This window comes from Sciurus carolinensis, chromosome 18, assembly GCF_902686445.1.
Source record: "Sciurus carolinensis chromosome 18, mSciCar1.2, whole genome shotgun sequence".
NCBI lineage: Eukaryota > Metazoa > Chordata > Mammalia > Rodentia > Sciuridae > Sciurus > Sciurus carolinensis.
This window is the reverse complement of record NC_062230.1, coordinates 32,519,314-32,533,270: the sequence shown is the minus strand read 5'-3', so window position 1 is coordinate 32,533,270 and position 13,957 is coordinate 32,519,314. Positions and strand designations below refer to the sequence as shown.

At 44.4% G+C, this 13,957-nt stretch overlaps 1 protein-coding gene across 1 annotated transcript; it reads right to left on the bottom strand.

Annotated features, from left to right (window-relative positions):
• Positions 1-432: 432 nt before the first annotated feature.
• Rsl1d1 (ribosomal L1 domain containing 1) lies at positions 433-9,345 on the bottom strand. The gene is made up of 9 exons (XM_047533755.1): positions 9,142-9,345; positions 8,308-8,447; positions 6,956-7,091; positions 6,289-6,437; positions 6,108-6,209; positions 4,214-4,307; positions 4,009-4,134; positions 2,975-3,244; positions 433-899 (listed from the first exon to the last, which is right to left on the bottom strand). The coding sequence occupies exons 1-9, from the start codon at positions 9,244-9,246 to the stop codon at positions 579-581; spliced, it is 1,443 nt and encodes a 480-aa protein (XP_047389711.1). The 5' UTR covers positions 9,247-9,345; the 3' UTR covers positions 433-578.
• Between the last annotated feature and the right edge of the window lie 4,612 nt (positions 9,346-13,957).

Genomic DNA, 13,957 nt, shown 5'->3' with positions numbered 1-13,957 from the left:
CAGCAAAAAAACCTGACTAAACACATCCCAGCACCAGAGCCAAGAAACTTGCTTTTGTTAATTTCTTTGGTCAATTCTCTGGCATTAAGCCCCCTGCTAGTCCACTGTGGGAAAGTCTGCACAAACTAGTGCCAAGAGTCACGAGAATAAATCATTTAGAGCAGATGAGGAATGGGTCACATCACAGGCCTCTAAGTCAAACTGAATGCTAACATTACATTTTAATAATAAAAAACACAACCATGGAGAAGCACTCATTTTCCCTCTATTACATTAGCAAATACGTAGAACAACAATTAAAAAATAGACTTTACTTCAAAGCACTGGCTCTTACAACCACGTACATGTCAGAATTACCTGTGCAGGTTTTAAAAAACATTTAGGTAAAGGCCTCACTTTTGGAGAAGGTTGCAATGCAGGTTAGGACTGAGTATTTTTATTTTGATTTCTATTTATTTTCTGTGGTGCTAGGGACGGAATCTGGGGGCGCTGTGCATGCTATAGTCTTGTACTCTACCACTGAGCTACACTCAAAGCCCAGGACCCAAGTATTTTTGGGAGAGCTCCTTCTGGTTGAGTCATTGATTTGGGGTTGACTGGGCCACTTTGGACTTCTTCAGCCTCCGTTTGGGGGTGTTGAGAGCTTTCCTTGCAGATTTGCTAGGAGCAGCGAAGAGCTTGGCCTCTGGCTTTTTAGGAGTCTGTTTTGGGTCTTTTTTCCCCAGTGCAGATTTTCTTTCTTTCTTTTTCTGTTCCACTTTCGGCTTCTTCACTGGGCCTTTACCTGGGGTCTCAGGCTCTGCAGTTTCTGGGGTCTCTGTAGGTGGCAGGGCCTTTCTCTTCTTGGCTCGAGGTGTCCTGGGACCAAGACTTTTTTTTGGAGACTTCTTTTCTGTGGCCTGTTTTTGCATTCAAGAAAAAGAAGGTTAAATCTGGAACAAACAAACAAAAAACAACCCTGGCAATCTAATTTCAGGGGTTCCTGTTTTTGAGTTAACTCCTAAGGTGAACCTTAGCACAAAGAACGAGAACTGGCCCTTTCTATTGCTTTGTGGACACTGTGAAACAGTCATATTCCATAACTGACGGTGAAAAGGTACACCGTGGTCTCCGTGGTCCAATCGTGAAAACCACCTTTCCCGATGGTTGAAGGGAGAGAGCCATGGATCAAGTGCAGGGGGAACAGCAGGCAACCGTGACCCCTCCGGGTGCTTCTCCACCCAGGCAGTAAGTTCTTTTGAGGTGGGCTGGGAAGGGGCTTTCAGGAGGCATACAGAACTCCCCAGGGGACCATGAGAAACCCACTCCCAGGGACAGCCTCTGAGGCTCGTGGGTGTGCCACACGCTGGGAATCCTGGGTTTTCCAAGCAGCCCCTAAGGCTGCTGGTGGGGCCCTAGCAATGGCGTTGTGGCCAACAGAGAAGCAGGCTGCTGTGCTTCTTTGTAAACATAGACTATAGATTTTATTATCATGTTAAATTTGAATACAAAAATAAAACTCCCTAATAATTCTAATCTATCATGACTACCCCTATTCCTTGTCCCTACTCCCAGTATTAAGAATGATTCCCTGGGCTGGGCTGTGGCTCTGTGGCAAGCGCTTGCCTGGCATGTGTGAGGCACTGGGTTTCATCCTCAGCACCACATGAAAAACAACAAATAAAATAAAGGCCTTCTGTCCATTTACAACTACAAAAAATTAAAAACAACAACAAAAAGAACAGAAACCAGACTCATAGTATATGTAGAACACTTTGAGGACCCCAGACGCGTCCTGTCTTTTGCTTCTATAGTGGGCAGAAGCTGCTGAGCAGTACTGCCCTGATCACACCCCCAGCAGTGCTTCCAAGGTGCCTGCCACCACGGCCTGGCTAGCTTGGCTTCAGCTCTCTAATTCCTAACACATCACCTGCCAGTCCCACTATAACAGAATAGCTTTCTTTCTTTTTTTTTTTTTTTTTTGGGGGCGGGGGTGCTGGGGATTGAACCCAGGGCCTTGTGCTTACAAGACAAGCACTCTACCAACTGAGCTATCTCCCCAGCCCCCAGAATAGCTTTTTCTAAAAACATTTACACAGCTTATGATCACTACCACCATCACTTATATGAATTTCAAGTATATTAAAAAACTCAAGCCAGACATGGTGGTGCACACTTGTAATCCCAGTGGCTCAGGAAGCTGAGGCAGGAGGACTGCGAGTTCAAAGCCTCAGCAAATTAGGGTGGCACTGTCTCAAAATAAAAAATAAAAGGGCTGGGGACTTGGCTCAGTGGTGAAGTGCCCCTGGATTCAATTCCCAGTACCAAAAACAAGATGAAAACAAAAAACACCCTGCCCTGCAATTTAAAGATTACTGTTACCACACGAAACACATAATAGGTCAAGTGCAATATTGGCCCAGCACCACTGCTCCCAGCTGCTGGGGACAGGTGTACACAGGCACAGGCTCTGTCCAGAGGAGCACTAAGTCTTCTATGAACACACAGCAAGGCAGTGCTCTAGTATCTTAGGGACCTGTTACCACCCCCCTTTATTTTAAGAGACCCCCCAATAATTGGACAGATAACATATGAGTAGAAAAATTCTCAAAGAACTAAAAAGCAACCTATTACTTGAAGGTATCTACTGAAACCCATAGAGTCAGATTTCCACTAAGAATCAGCGCAGGCTCGGGGTGAGGGCAGAGGTAAGAGGTTTCAATGGCAGGATCTAGCACTTGCCCTTGCCCTGGGAAGTTTCCCAAGAGCAATTACGGGTTGAGCCAGGACCTACTTTTAGAAACAGAAATAAATGCCCAAATTTCCACCCTGGTTTGCCTTTTAAACCCCCAGAGAATGTTTCTTATTCTTAATCACAGTTACAGATTATGGATTATAATCATGGTTCTTGAGGTCTACCCTAGTATTTTTATCTCCAGTCATTGACACAGTGGTGACAAAACATTTCATTGTGAATAAATGTCAGTAAAAATACCTTGACATCTTCTTTAGCCAGAGAACTACCTATTGGTACTAGTTGTGGAATTTCTTCGTCCGCTGCATCTGCTGCTTTTAGCTGGGGCTTTACCGGCTTGGTCTTTTTCTTCTGGGACCCAGGGCCCTTCGCTGGACCACCAGTTTTAGGTGCCATGCCATTTTTACGTAGGGCTGCAGCCTCCCTAGCTCGTCGCCTTAATTTCTTGTTTTTCTTCTTCAGCTTCTGTTTTTCACGGATTTTTCTCTCTTTCTCTTGTTTTTTTGCCTCCTACCAAAGAACAATAGGTATAATCTTAGCAGTGAATACGTCTGTAGAAAAACAAGGGGCACAGAGCTGGCATGGTGGTTCTGGGTATCTGTCTGCTCTGTGAAGCCCTGAGCTGTACGGAGCACCCGCACATCAACTCCACTTTGTTTTTAACTCTTGGTCAAAGACGCACCTCACACAGTACTGCACACTGCAGTTCAGAAGCTGGGGATCTGAAGTATGTAGAGATGGCAAGAACCACTGCCATTCATAAGTAAGTCATAAGTAATCCTAAATTGCACGGTATGGTCTGTGAACTATTATCTCAAGAAAACTGCTATTAATAAAAGAAAAGAAAAAGGGAATCCTGACCATTTCTTCCTACTTCAGACGGTAGCTGAAAGTTAAAACAATAAAATTGACACAGTAGGCCAGGCTCAGTGGTGCACTGCTGTAATCCCAGGAACATGGGAGGCTGAGGCAGGAAGACCACAAGTTTGAGGTCAGCCTGGGCAATTTAGCAAAACACTGTCTCAAAATTAAAATACAAAAAACAAGGCTGGGGATGTGAATCTAAGAGAGAACTTGCCCATGGGTTCCATGCCCAGTACTACAAAATTTTTTTTTTAAAAACCAGTATAAATGCACATGGGTATGTGTGGTGAGAGACAGATAAAGCACAGCCCCTGGAAATGCCAGGCAGCGATGGCGATCAAGCAGTCCTCTGGAAGCTGAGTTTCCAAAATGGACCTTCAAGCCCACCCAGCATTTCAGATTCTACTAACCTCTTCCTTCAGTTTGCGGAAGGACACTCTGTTGTTCTCACCCTGACAGCTGACAAACGAGGAAAAGATGGGAAGGGAAACTGACTTCTCAGTCTTCACAAAGAGGAGTTTCACGCTGTCCCATTTCTGAAAGAGAGAGAAGAACTTCACCTGTGTGCAGTTTGCTCCTTTTGAAGGACCAATGGATGTACTTGTCAGACTGTACCTCTGGCAGTTTTTCCGAGAGACTTTTTGTGACGGCAATGATGTTTTCAATGATGTGCTGAATCTGCATCCCAGTGTGTCCGATGCGTATCGTACTGAAATTTAATTTAGTATTAGATAAAGATTTTAAAAAATAAACACCAAAACAAAGCATGGGTAAGGTCTGTGAGAAATATAAAATACATAAAACCTGAAGTTTTTTCTTTTAAAGAGAGAAATGCTAAAGTGTTTAGGTTCCAAATAAGTTTTAAATGAAGATCATCATCTTTCATGTTCTAAAAATTCCCTTTGCTGAAATGTCTTACCACAAGGGGTGTTTTAAGCACCTAACTGTGGAAGGCTGGGAGGGTCAGGAGGTAGGGCCAGAGAAGGGTCCACCTTCATTCTAGAAAGCTCACAGGTTGTGGCTTGGGCCCTCAAGCTGTTGTCAAGGAACCACCACCAGGAGGGTCACTGGCTGTTGTCACCTAAAATAGCCCCTGCCTCTCATGTAACAGTGCATTCAGGCAAAAGCACACCCAATCCCGTCAGCTTAAGCACAGCGAGCGGAGTACAGACAGAAGTCAAGTGGGAAGCCCAGGGGGGCTTCCACTCAGCACGGGGGTCGAGCGGGTGGAGAAGGAGGGTGAGCTGGAGCCAGTGAGCCACACCTCAGTCCAAGGCTGATTCTGATGCCTGCTGGCTCCTGGTCTGCTCCCAGGAAGACCATGGCAAGAAGGGAGGGCGAAGGTGGGAAATCATTATGTTAGGCAGAGGTGAAAGATGAAGGCAAGACGTAGGTTTCCCCAAATGCCTGTGACCTCCTTCAGACTCCAGGTTTTTGGCCTGGAAACCCCCGACAGCTGGAGACTGCTACCCTTTACCTGCCTCCGTGGTGTCATCCCATTCTCCCAGCTTCTCGTTGACCAGGGGCAGAAGTTCAGGACCAACCACCAACTCTTCTTAGCTTAGCTACTTATTCGTGCGTGCCCAATGAAGGGACTTCCCTCCTACAGGCAGACAACACCACAGCCCACCTGTCCTGCTCGGCCACGCCCCCCCTGGTGTACTGAAGATACAGTCTGTGCCACCTTCTCTACCCACCTAAGGCTGGGAGGAAATCACTGCCTTGAAAGTTGTTTCCTGGGCTGGGGTTGTGGCTCAGAGGTAGAGCGCCTGCCTAGCACATGTGAGGCACTGGATTCAACCCTCAGCAGCACATAAAAATAAAATAAAGTTAAAAAAAAAAAAGGTTATTTCCTGGCACTCTAGTCTTGGTGGATGGGCTCCACCTACCTCGGTAGCTCAGGTAAGATTAAATCAAGAGGACACTGGGGAGGGAAACGGACCAAAAAGCATTGCTATATTTTGTACATGTATAAGTATGGAACAATCTCACCATTATGTACAATACACCAATAAAATAAATAAGTAAACCAAGGAACAAAGCGAACGCTCGATAATCTGATGGAAGAGGGACACTGAATTCAATAAGAAGAAATTAAACCAAGAACCTCACTTTAAAGGATAATATGTAAAGCCAGAATTACACTAATGTTCCCCAAGCGTCAAAATTCCATTCTCCTTGCTTTCCCTAATCTCTACAGCTGTCCTGTCCACCAGTCACTAGCCACATGGCCACACAGGCCTATTTAAAATCACATAAAAAACTCAGTTCCATAGACACAGCAGTCACATGTGGCTTGAGGCTACTGTCAAGAGCCAGCAGTGATGGAGACCATTTCCACCAGAGAAGAAAGGTCTATAGGCGGCCCTACTGAGAAAGCCAAATACTCCTAAGGAAGGGGATTTAGCTAACAGAAGAACCTGGTTTCATGAACACTGTCTCTTTTAAAAAATGAATAAATCACTACTAACTATAAAACTTAAAAAGGTCCAAAATTCCTGTTGCCCACCTGCAAGAGCCACTCTTGGAGATGTTTAAGACAGTTCCACCTACACAGCTGTCAATCACGTTCGATAAATTCTTGGCCAGAAGGTTTACAGGCACTGGAACTCTACAAAAAGACACAGGAGTCAGAACACAGCACACACATCATTCTATGCTACACGTCCAGTCACCACAGAGGAGCTTACTTCTTCCTGCGATAGAAATGCCTCCCTATGTGTGAGGGCAGAAGCCGCCGGATTCTGTCATCAGCAAGGAAGAAGTCAAAACTACCCAGAAGGCGGAGCTTGGCTTCATAGGCTTTATATTCCGTTTTTAAGGCCCTGAAAGGGATAATCTAGAAAATATAAAGAGTAAAAATACAAGAAGTTAAGAACCTGAACAAGGAGAAAAAATATTTAGGCAAAAATTTGTATTCAGATTTTAAAAAATGTCCTACAAGCTATGCCCTTTATAGTATATTGAACATGTGTACCAAAAGGCACCAGGCACAATGCTAAATGCTGGGGACACAAAGCTGAACAACAAAGGACCCTGGCCAAAGATCCAACACCAAAGAATAGCAACAACTATAACAGGTGATTCAGACACATGTTGCTTTGCAGGGACAGGAGTGACATAAAGGAACAACTTTTTTATAATCTGCAAGATGTAAGTTACTGACGCAAACTCTAGCTTTTAGGTCACAAACCTCAACAACTCCTCTATCACAGGCAAGATGGAAAATACATCTTACCCAGAGACATAAGAATCAAATTTAGAAAAACAGAAAATGCTATGCAATACGGCAATGCTTTATTGCTTCCTTTCAATTAAATCTTTGAAATGACTTGAAAACATTAACCTGCTTCCTACCCGAGAGATGGTTTTAATTCCGTGCTTGTTCAAAAGTTTTCTGTAGAAACGTTCCGTCTCTTCAGTTGATTTGCACTCATCTTTAGTAAACAAACAGATTTCTGACAAATCTGATCGAATTCCATGAGGCAAGGACCTGCAAAGAACATGAGAAGGAGTCAAGCAGTAAAGCACTGCTACAGAAGCAGGTATGCTTATATTAGCCAAAACACACTTACTGTCATTTTCATAATCTCCATCCACACTATTTAATCAAATACTGTACTGAGAACAACATTTAGAAATACACCTAGGAATGAGGCACTCGTACCTGCAACAGACTGAGGCAGAAGAATAGCAGGTTCAAGGCCAGCCTCAGCAACAGAGTGAGACCCTCTCTTGAAGTAAGAAATGGTAATCCCAGAAGCTCAGGAGGCTGAGGCAGGAGGACTGCAAGTTCAAAGCTAGCCTCAGCAACTCAGCAAAGCCCTGAGCAACTCAGCAAGACCCTATCTCTAAATTAAAACACACACACACACACACACACACACACACACACACACACACGGGGCTGGATATGTGGCTCAGTGGTTAAGCACCCCTAGGTTCAATCCCTAGTAACAAAACAAAACAAAAAAAGAAAAGAAACACTACTAAAGCTGGGTGGTAGTACCCTTGCCTCACATGCGAGGAATGTGAGGACCTGGGTTCACTCTCCAGTATGGTTAAAAAAGAAAAAAAGAAAAAAAAAAGAAAAAAAAAAAAAAAAAAGAAGAAGTTTTCAACACTAAGTTTTTGGATCAATGGACCCTCAGAAAACTGGTGACATTTCTAGAAAGAGAGAAGGGATATAAGATCCAAGTAAATTGCTAGGTGTGGTGGTATACACCTGCTACTCAGAAGGTTGAAGTGGGAGGATTGCAAGAATCTATCTCTACTAAAAAATTATTTGTATTTTTATTTGCTAAATCTGCCCACTCTAGGGAAAAGCAATCTGACCAAAGACTCCTTGGAATAAGAATATATAATCATAGAGTTTCTTTTCTATAAAAAGGAGTTCATAGCCAAATATTTATCAGTTTCTCTCAAGGAGTCTGGACCCTTCAATATTTTAGTTTGATATGTTAAGAGCTATTTGTTTTATTTTAGATCTTTTAAACACTAGGTTTTTGGATTAACATCTTATATCCCCAGGAAATCTGGTGACATTTCTAGATAATTTACCAAGTCCCAATTCATATTTAGGCACCAATGCTGCTTTAATTCATCTCAGATTTTTGAGTTTGTGAAGTTTCCAGTAGAAACTAAGGTACAATTGTTACACAGAAGGAATAAGCACATTAAAAAGCAAGGGTAGAAAAATCAGAACTCACAATCTGATCCTTAGTTCCTTTTCTGGAATTTTCCATAATACCACCATTAAAAATAAATTTTCACTTTCATTCAAAAGCAATCCATTATCGTTTTTTCTGGACTTGGAATGTGTCAACAGAGCTTCCAACGCCTTTGTAATCTGCAAAGTGGAGATCAGTTAAATTTTCGCAAACTAATTTAACACTTGTCCCCTCCGCACACACACATATTTGCTACTCCCTCTAAACAGGTTACCTCTACCGCCCACTTATTAGGAACCTGAAATATATTCTCAGGAATTTAAGCATCCATAAAAAACTCCTAAACATTCGCCTCTAGCACTGTCTAGACAACGGTGCCTGGAAGCATGTTTCTCCTGTCCTCAACGAGGTATCCCAGGAAAGGCGCAAAACAAACTGCAATTGCATTTAATGAGTATTACATGCAAGGTTCCTGGCCAAAGCGGTTCACAGGCATCTCCTGCGACCCTGGGAAACCAAGGGCTTTTCCAAAGCCCATTTTAAATATGAGATAGTAGGCCTGCAAAGTTAAACGTCTCGACTTCCGTCAGGGATACAAAATTAGGTCGCTCTCACTCCTAAACTCCCGGTTATACTTGCAAATCCAATTCAAGACAGCCAGGTCGCACTGGGGAAGCAGGGGTCTGTCTAACCCGCGAGCACAGATCGGCGGGTCGGGAGCACCGCCAGCGAGCCACCCTCCTAGGGCTGCGGGGTCGTCCACCCAGGCGCGGAGGCCGCGCCAGGTTTCCCGACCTCTCAACCTGCACGCCCGCGCCTCACAAGGGCCTCGGCCATCCCACTGCAGAACCACTCTTCCCAGGGGCCGCTCACCTGCTCTTTGTCCAGCTGGTTCCGCGAGGTCTGATCAGTTGGAGTCGCAGTGGAGGTTGCAGTGGCAGCTGAGGCCGCCGGTGGGGTAGAGGACGAGCCCTCCATCGCGTCCTCACCTCGTGCGCACTCGCGCGAGGTACCACGGCACTGGTTTTTGGTGCGCACGCGCGAGCGAGGCCCGGAAACGGAAACCAAGGGGGCAAGGACCTAATCACTTGCGTCATTTCCGGGAGGGCGCGCAGTTCGGTTCTTGGGCGTCGCGCGGCAATGGTTGCGAGGGAGCCGGTCGGCCTGGGTGCTGTCAGAGACTTCCAGGAGGCAACGCCTCTTTTCAGTGCCGCTCTGGCTTTTCGAGGGGCGCGGGGCGTGGCGACGTGTCGCTTTCCTATCAAAGAAGTTGAGGAAGCGCCTCGGGGCGGGAGAAGAGCCCGGTGCGGCCGTGTAACGCGGTGCCCGCTCGCTGGGCCCTGCGGCGAGAGCGCGGAGTCCGGACTCCACCATCCACCTGCCGGGTGGCTTAGGGAGACGCGCCCCCCGGGCTGGTGGCATTGAAATTAAGAACGGCAAACACCAGGCTCGTCTTTAAGCAGCGCGAGGGACCGTAGGATGAGCCAGACTCGGCCCCTTAGAGCTTCCGGTCTCCCGGATAGGCGGAGGTAAGAGCCTGTACTGCTGATGAGCCTGCGCGGGAGAACCTCCGCCCCGGCCCTCCCGGCTCCGCTCCCCAGTGCCGACCGCTGTTAGCAGCGTCTCCCGGAACCCTCCAGAAATATTCTAGGCGTGTTTAGGAAAGATTTCTCGTTTATTCTCTTTGTAGGTGGATATGCTCAAGCCTTCTTTTTTTTTTTTTTTTTTTTTCTTTTTTTTATTGTAAACAAATGGGATACATGATGTTTCTCTGTTTGTACATGGCCTTCTTTCTTTTTAAAACACTAACAGAAGCTTAGTGCATGCGTTGTTCCATACCTTGCCTTTTCCTCGTAAGATACCGTGCCTGCGAGGTTGTAACAAGTCGGTGCAGGAAGCCCTGCCTGGTCTTTTTAAATGGCTGAATGCTGCTCCACCAGGCAGTTTACTTAGGAACATTTCGGCTGGCCGTCAGGATGTTTTCATTCTTTCTGCACTAGCCATTATTTAATGTTTTGAGAGATGAAAGACTGGGAGTAGGAAGTTTTCCACGTCAGTCGTTTTAAGGAGCTCCTTTCATGAAAGAGTGTTCTGCCGATAATCTAATAAAAGTCTAATAAATGGCCAGGCGTGGTGGCGCACGCCTGTAATCCCAGCGGCTTGGGAGGCTGAGGCAGGAAAATGGCAAGTTCAAAGCCAGCCTTAGTAAGTTAGCGAGGCCCTGAGCAATTTAGTGAGATACTGTCTCAAAATAAAAAATGAAAAGGGCTGGAGATGTCGCTCAGTTGTTTAGCGCCCTTTAGGGGCCCTGAGTTCAATCTCCTGTACCAAAAGAAAAGAAAAGAAAAATCTAATAAATGACTTTGTCTTTAATCAACTTGTAGAAGAAATGGCACCTACCTCCACTTGTCTATTCTAGAATCTAATCTAAGATGAAATTAGCTTTACCATAGTTAGGAATTGTTATATTGGGCCTTATGTATCAATGTTTTCTAGTATTCTGAAAGAGCATTGGGGCTGTCATGTTCTGTTACCTGAATTCAGCTTTGAGAACTGAATTTCTAGGCAACGGAAATGGCATGAATTCAGTTGAAAGCGCACGGAGGTGTTTGGAAAAAGTTGCTGAAGCAGGGGTGTACAAAGAGTAAAAATGAGAGGTGAGACTAGCAAAGTAGGATAAGGAATTAGTTACCAAGCTGATGTTTTATAATTAGCTTTGAACTGCCAGGCATGGTGGCGCTGGCCTGTAATCCCAGTGGCTTGGGAGGCTAAAGCAGGAGGATTACCAGTTCAAAGCCAGCTTCAGTAATTTAGGGAGGCCCTCAGCAACTCAGTGAGACCCTGTCTCTAAATAAAAAATAAAAAAGGGCTGGGGATGTGGCTCAGTGATTAAGTGCCCCTGGGTTCAATCCCTGGTACCAAAAAAAAAAAAAGGAAAAAAAGAAAAGTTAATAATCTAGTTGTGGTGTTGTGGTTTTAAAGCTAAAGCTGTGTCCTGTGTCTACAAGTTCTTTGATACTACTCACCTTAAGTGAGGGAGCTTTATTACCTGCCCTGGAGTGCCAGTCAGACTTCATGATTTGCTTCTCTCAAATATAGTTTGCAGAAGAAATAACGTCACTTCTGGGATTAGATTACGGTTTCCACCTTGATCATAATTTTTCTTATTGTCCTTCCTCATTCACTTCTTCTTCGATTATCACTTGTGAGGCAACCCTGGAGAGGGAAGCCATGTTGTGAGGATACTGGGGCAGGCTGACAACCAGGAGTGAGCTTAGAAGTGGTTCTTCCCACCCAAAATGAACCTTGACGTGACTGGAAACTCATGAGGAACCCTAAACCAGAACCATCCAGCTGTGCTGCTCCCAGATTCCTGACCCACAAAAACTGTGAGATAATGCATGTTTGTTATTTTAAGTAACTAAACTGGTGCAATTTTTGTTATCCATGAATAGATGACTAATAGGGTTGGGGGTGTAGTTAGTGCTAGGGCACTTGCCTAGCATGTGTGAGGCGCTGGGTTTGATCTCCAGCACTATTTAAAAAAAAAAAGATTAACAGAGTCATAGACCTCCTGTCTTCAAACCTGTTCATCTGTCTTCACTTAGAAGTCCTCACTCTCACCAGGTTGTACCATGAACTCATTGTCTTCCCTGTGGACCAGCTTCTCTGTATTTCCTGTCTTTGTCATTGGTACCACCAAGCCAAATATGGGAATTATTCTTAATTCATTCTCTCTTGTATTCCCAAAATGGTCAGTAACAGTCATTTTTATTCCTGTTGTGGAATTTTAAGTATTGTGGTTTTCTAGTTTTCAGGCCTGATTGTATGGTAATAGCAGTGAGGACAAAATACTTTTGGGACTTGACCAAAACTTAGATAATACAAGGAGGCAAATTCAGTTACCCCTAAATTCTTGAGCCTGAAAAACTGGGTAAATGAATGGGTGTTAGTAATAGAACTTGGGAAAGGAGGAGCAGATTTGGAAGGAAAGATAGGAGCTTCTTTTTCAACATTTTGGCTTGAAGTTTTAGTGGTATATCTAGATGGTGTGGGAAAGTAGAAGAGAATGTTCCTGAATCAAAGAAGGAAATTTAAAGGTCATCTTCATGGGTATGGTTAAAGCTGCTGGAATAGATGAGACTGAAAAAAGTACAGAGCAAGAGAAGGGCTGTGATGAAACCCTTATTAGGGATCAGGAGGAAAGACAGCCAATAAAAGAGAGAGAAATGGTCGAAGATGAAAAGAAAACCAAGAGGATGCCATGTTCCAGAAGCCATGAAGAAGTGGAGATATCTGAGCATTTGTTAACACTATCACATACTCAAGAAGTTTAGTAGCACTCATACTGCTGAAAGGCCATTTTGTGGGGTCCTGTTGACCTTACAGAAAGTAATTTCAGCAAAAGGATTATAATGAATGTGAAGTATACAAGAAAAATGGGATAATGGTATATTTTAAATGCTGACAAGTAACCAAAATGGACAAATTGAAAGTATTTGTGTCTCAAGGAATTTGTTGTATTACCCGTTTCCCCTGCTGCAGTACTGAAGTATTGAAGGTTGAGCTCAGGGGTACTCTACCAATGAGATACATTCCTGCCATCTCCCTCCCACCTTTTTTAAAGACAGGCTAAATTACCGAGGCTAGCTTCAAATTTGAGATTCTCCTGCCTTGGCTCCCCAGGTTGCTGGGATTATAGGAATGTGCCACTGTGCCCGGATTCTTTTTAACATCCAGGATAACATATGTAAAAACACTTTAACTCTTTAAGATGTAGAGCATTTATTGCATTACTTGTTAGCATTTTTGGTTTACCCACACATTGAAACTCTCCAGGTAGTGACCTCATCTCTAAATCCACAGCACCCAGGTCCATGTGTAGGTACTTACCACAGGCTGTTTACAGCTTATGAGGACAAAATAAGGTACACAAAGCTGGATATGGTAAACATTGTGTAAATGGTGTAAGCTGTCATGAACTTAAAAAAATGAGTTAAAGCACAGCAGTGTGGTTGTACACACGTTTGTAATCCCAGATACTCAGGCGGCTGAAGCAGGAGGATCACAAATTCAAGGCCAGCCTGGGTAGCTTAATGAGACTGTGCCTTAAATTAAAAAGGGCTGGGGATGTACCTCAGTGGCAGAGCATCCCTGGGTTCAATCCCTAGTGGGGGGGAAAAAAGTGATTTCTAAGCCAAGTGTGGTGGCACTCATCTCTAATCCCAGTGACTTTGGAGGCTGAGGTAGAGGGATCACAAGTTTGAGGCTAGCCTCAGCAACTAATGAGTCCCTGAGAAGCTTATTGAGACTCTCAAAATAAAAAGGGCTGAGGATGTAGCTCAGTGGTAAAAGCACCCATTGGTTCAAGTCCCAGTATCCATAAAAAAAAAAAAAAAAAATGATTTATAGGTCTTTTCTTTTTTTAAAAATAGGTGAATCAGCCAGGCATAGTGGGGCATGCCTGTAATCCCAGCTACTCAGGAGGCTGAGACAGGAGGATCAGATTCAAAGCCAGCCTCAGCAATTTAGCAAGGCCCTGTCTCAAAATAAATATAAAAAGGACTGGGGATGTGGCTTAGTGTAAGCTCCTCTGGTTTCAATCCCTTATATCCCTCCCCTAAAAAAGAAAAAAAAAGAAACTGGTTAATTGTACCATTGGTCTCTCTTTGTCCTTGGCGATAAGTAA

What these genes read in the sequence shown, in the direction of transcription:
- Rsl1d1 (XM_047533755.1), bottom strand. Translation starts at nt 9,246, where the DNA reads ATGGAGGGCTCGTCCTCTACCCCACCGGCGGCCTCAGCTGCCACTGCA. An exon ending in AAGGAACTAAGGATCAGATT is followed by an intron (nt 7,092 to 8,307) that starts GTGAGTTCTGAT and finishes TGTTCTTTGCAG; the next exon opens with GTCCTTGCCTCATGGAATTC. An exon ending in TGGCTAAAGAAGATGTCAAG is followed by an intron (nt 900 to 2,974) that starts GTATTTTTACTG and finishes ATGCAAAAACAG; the next exon opens with GCCACAGAAAAGAAGTCTCC.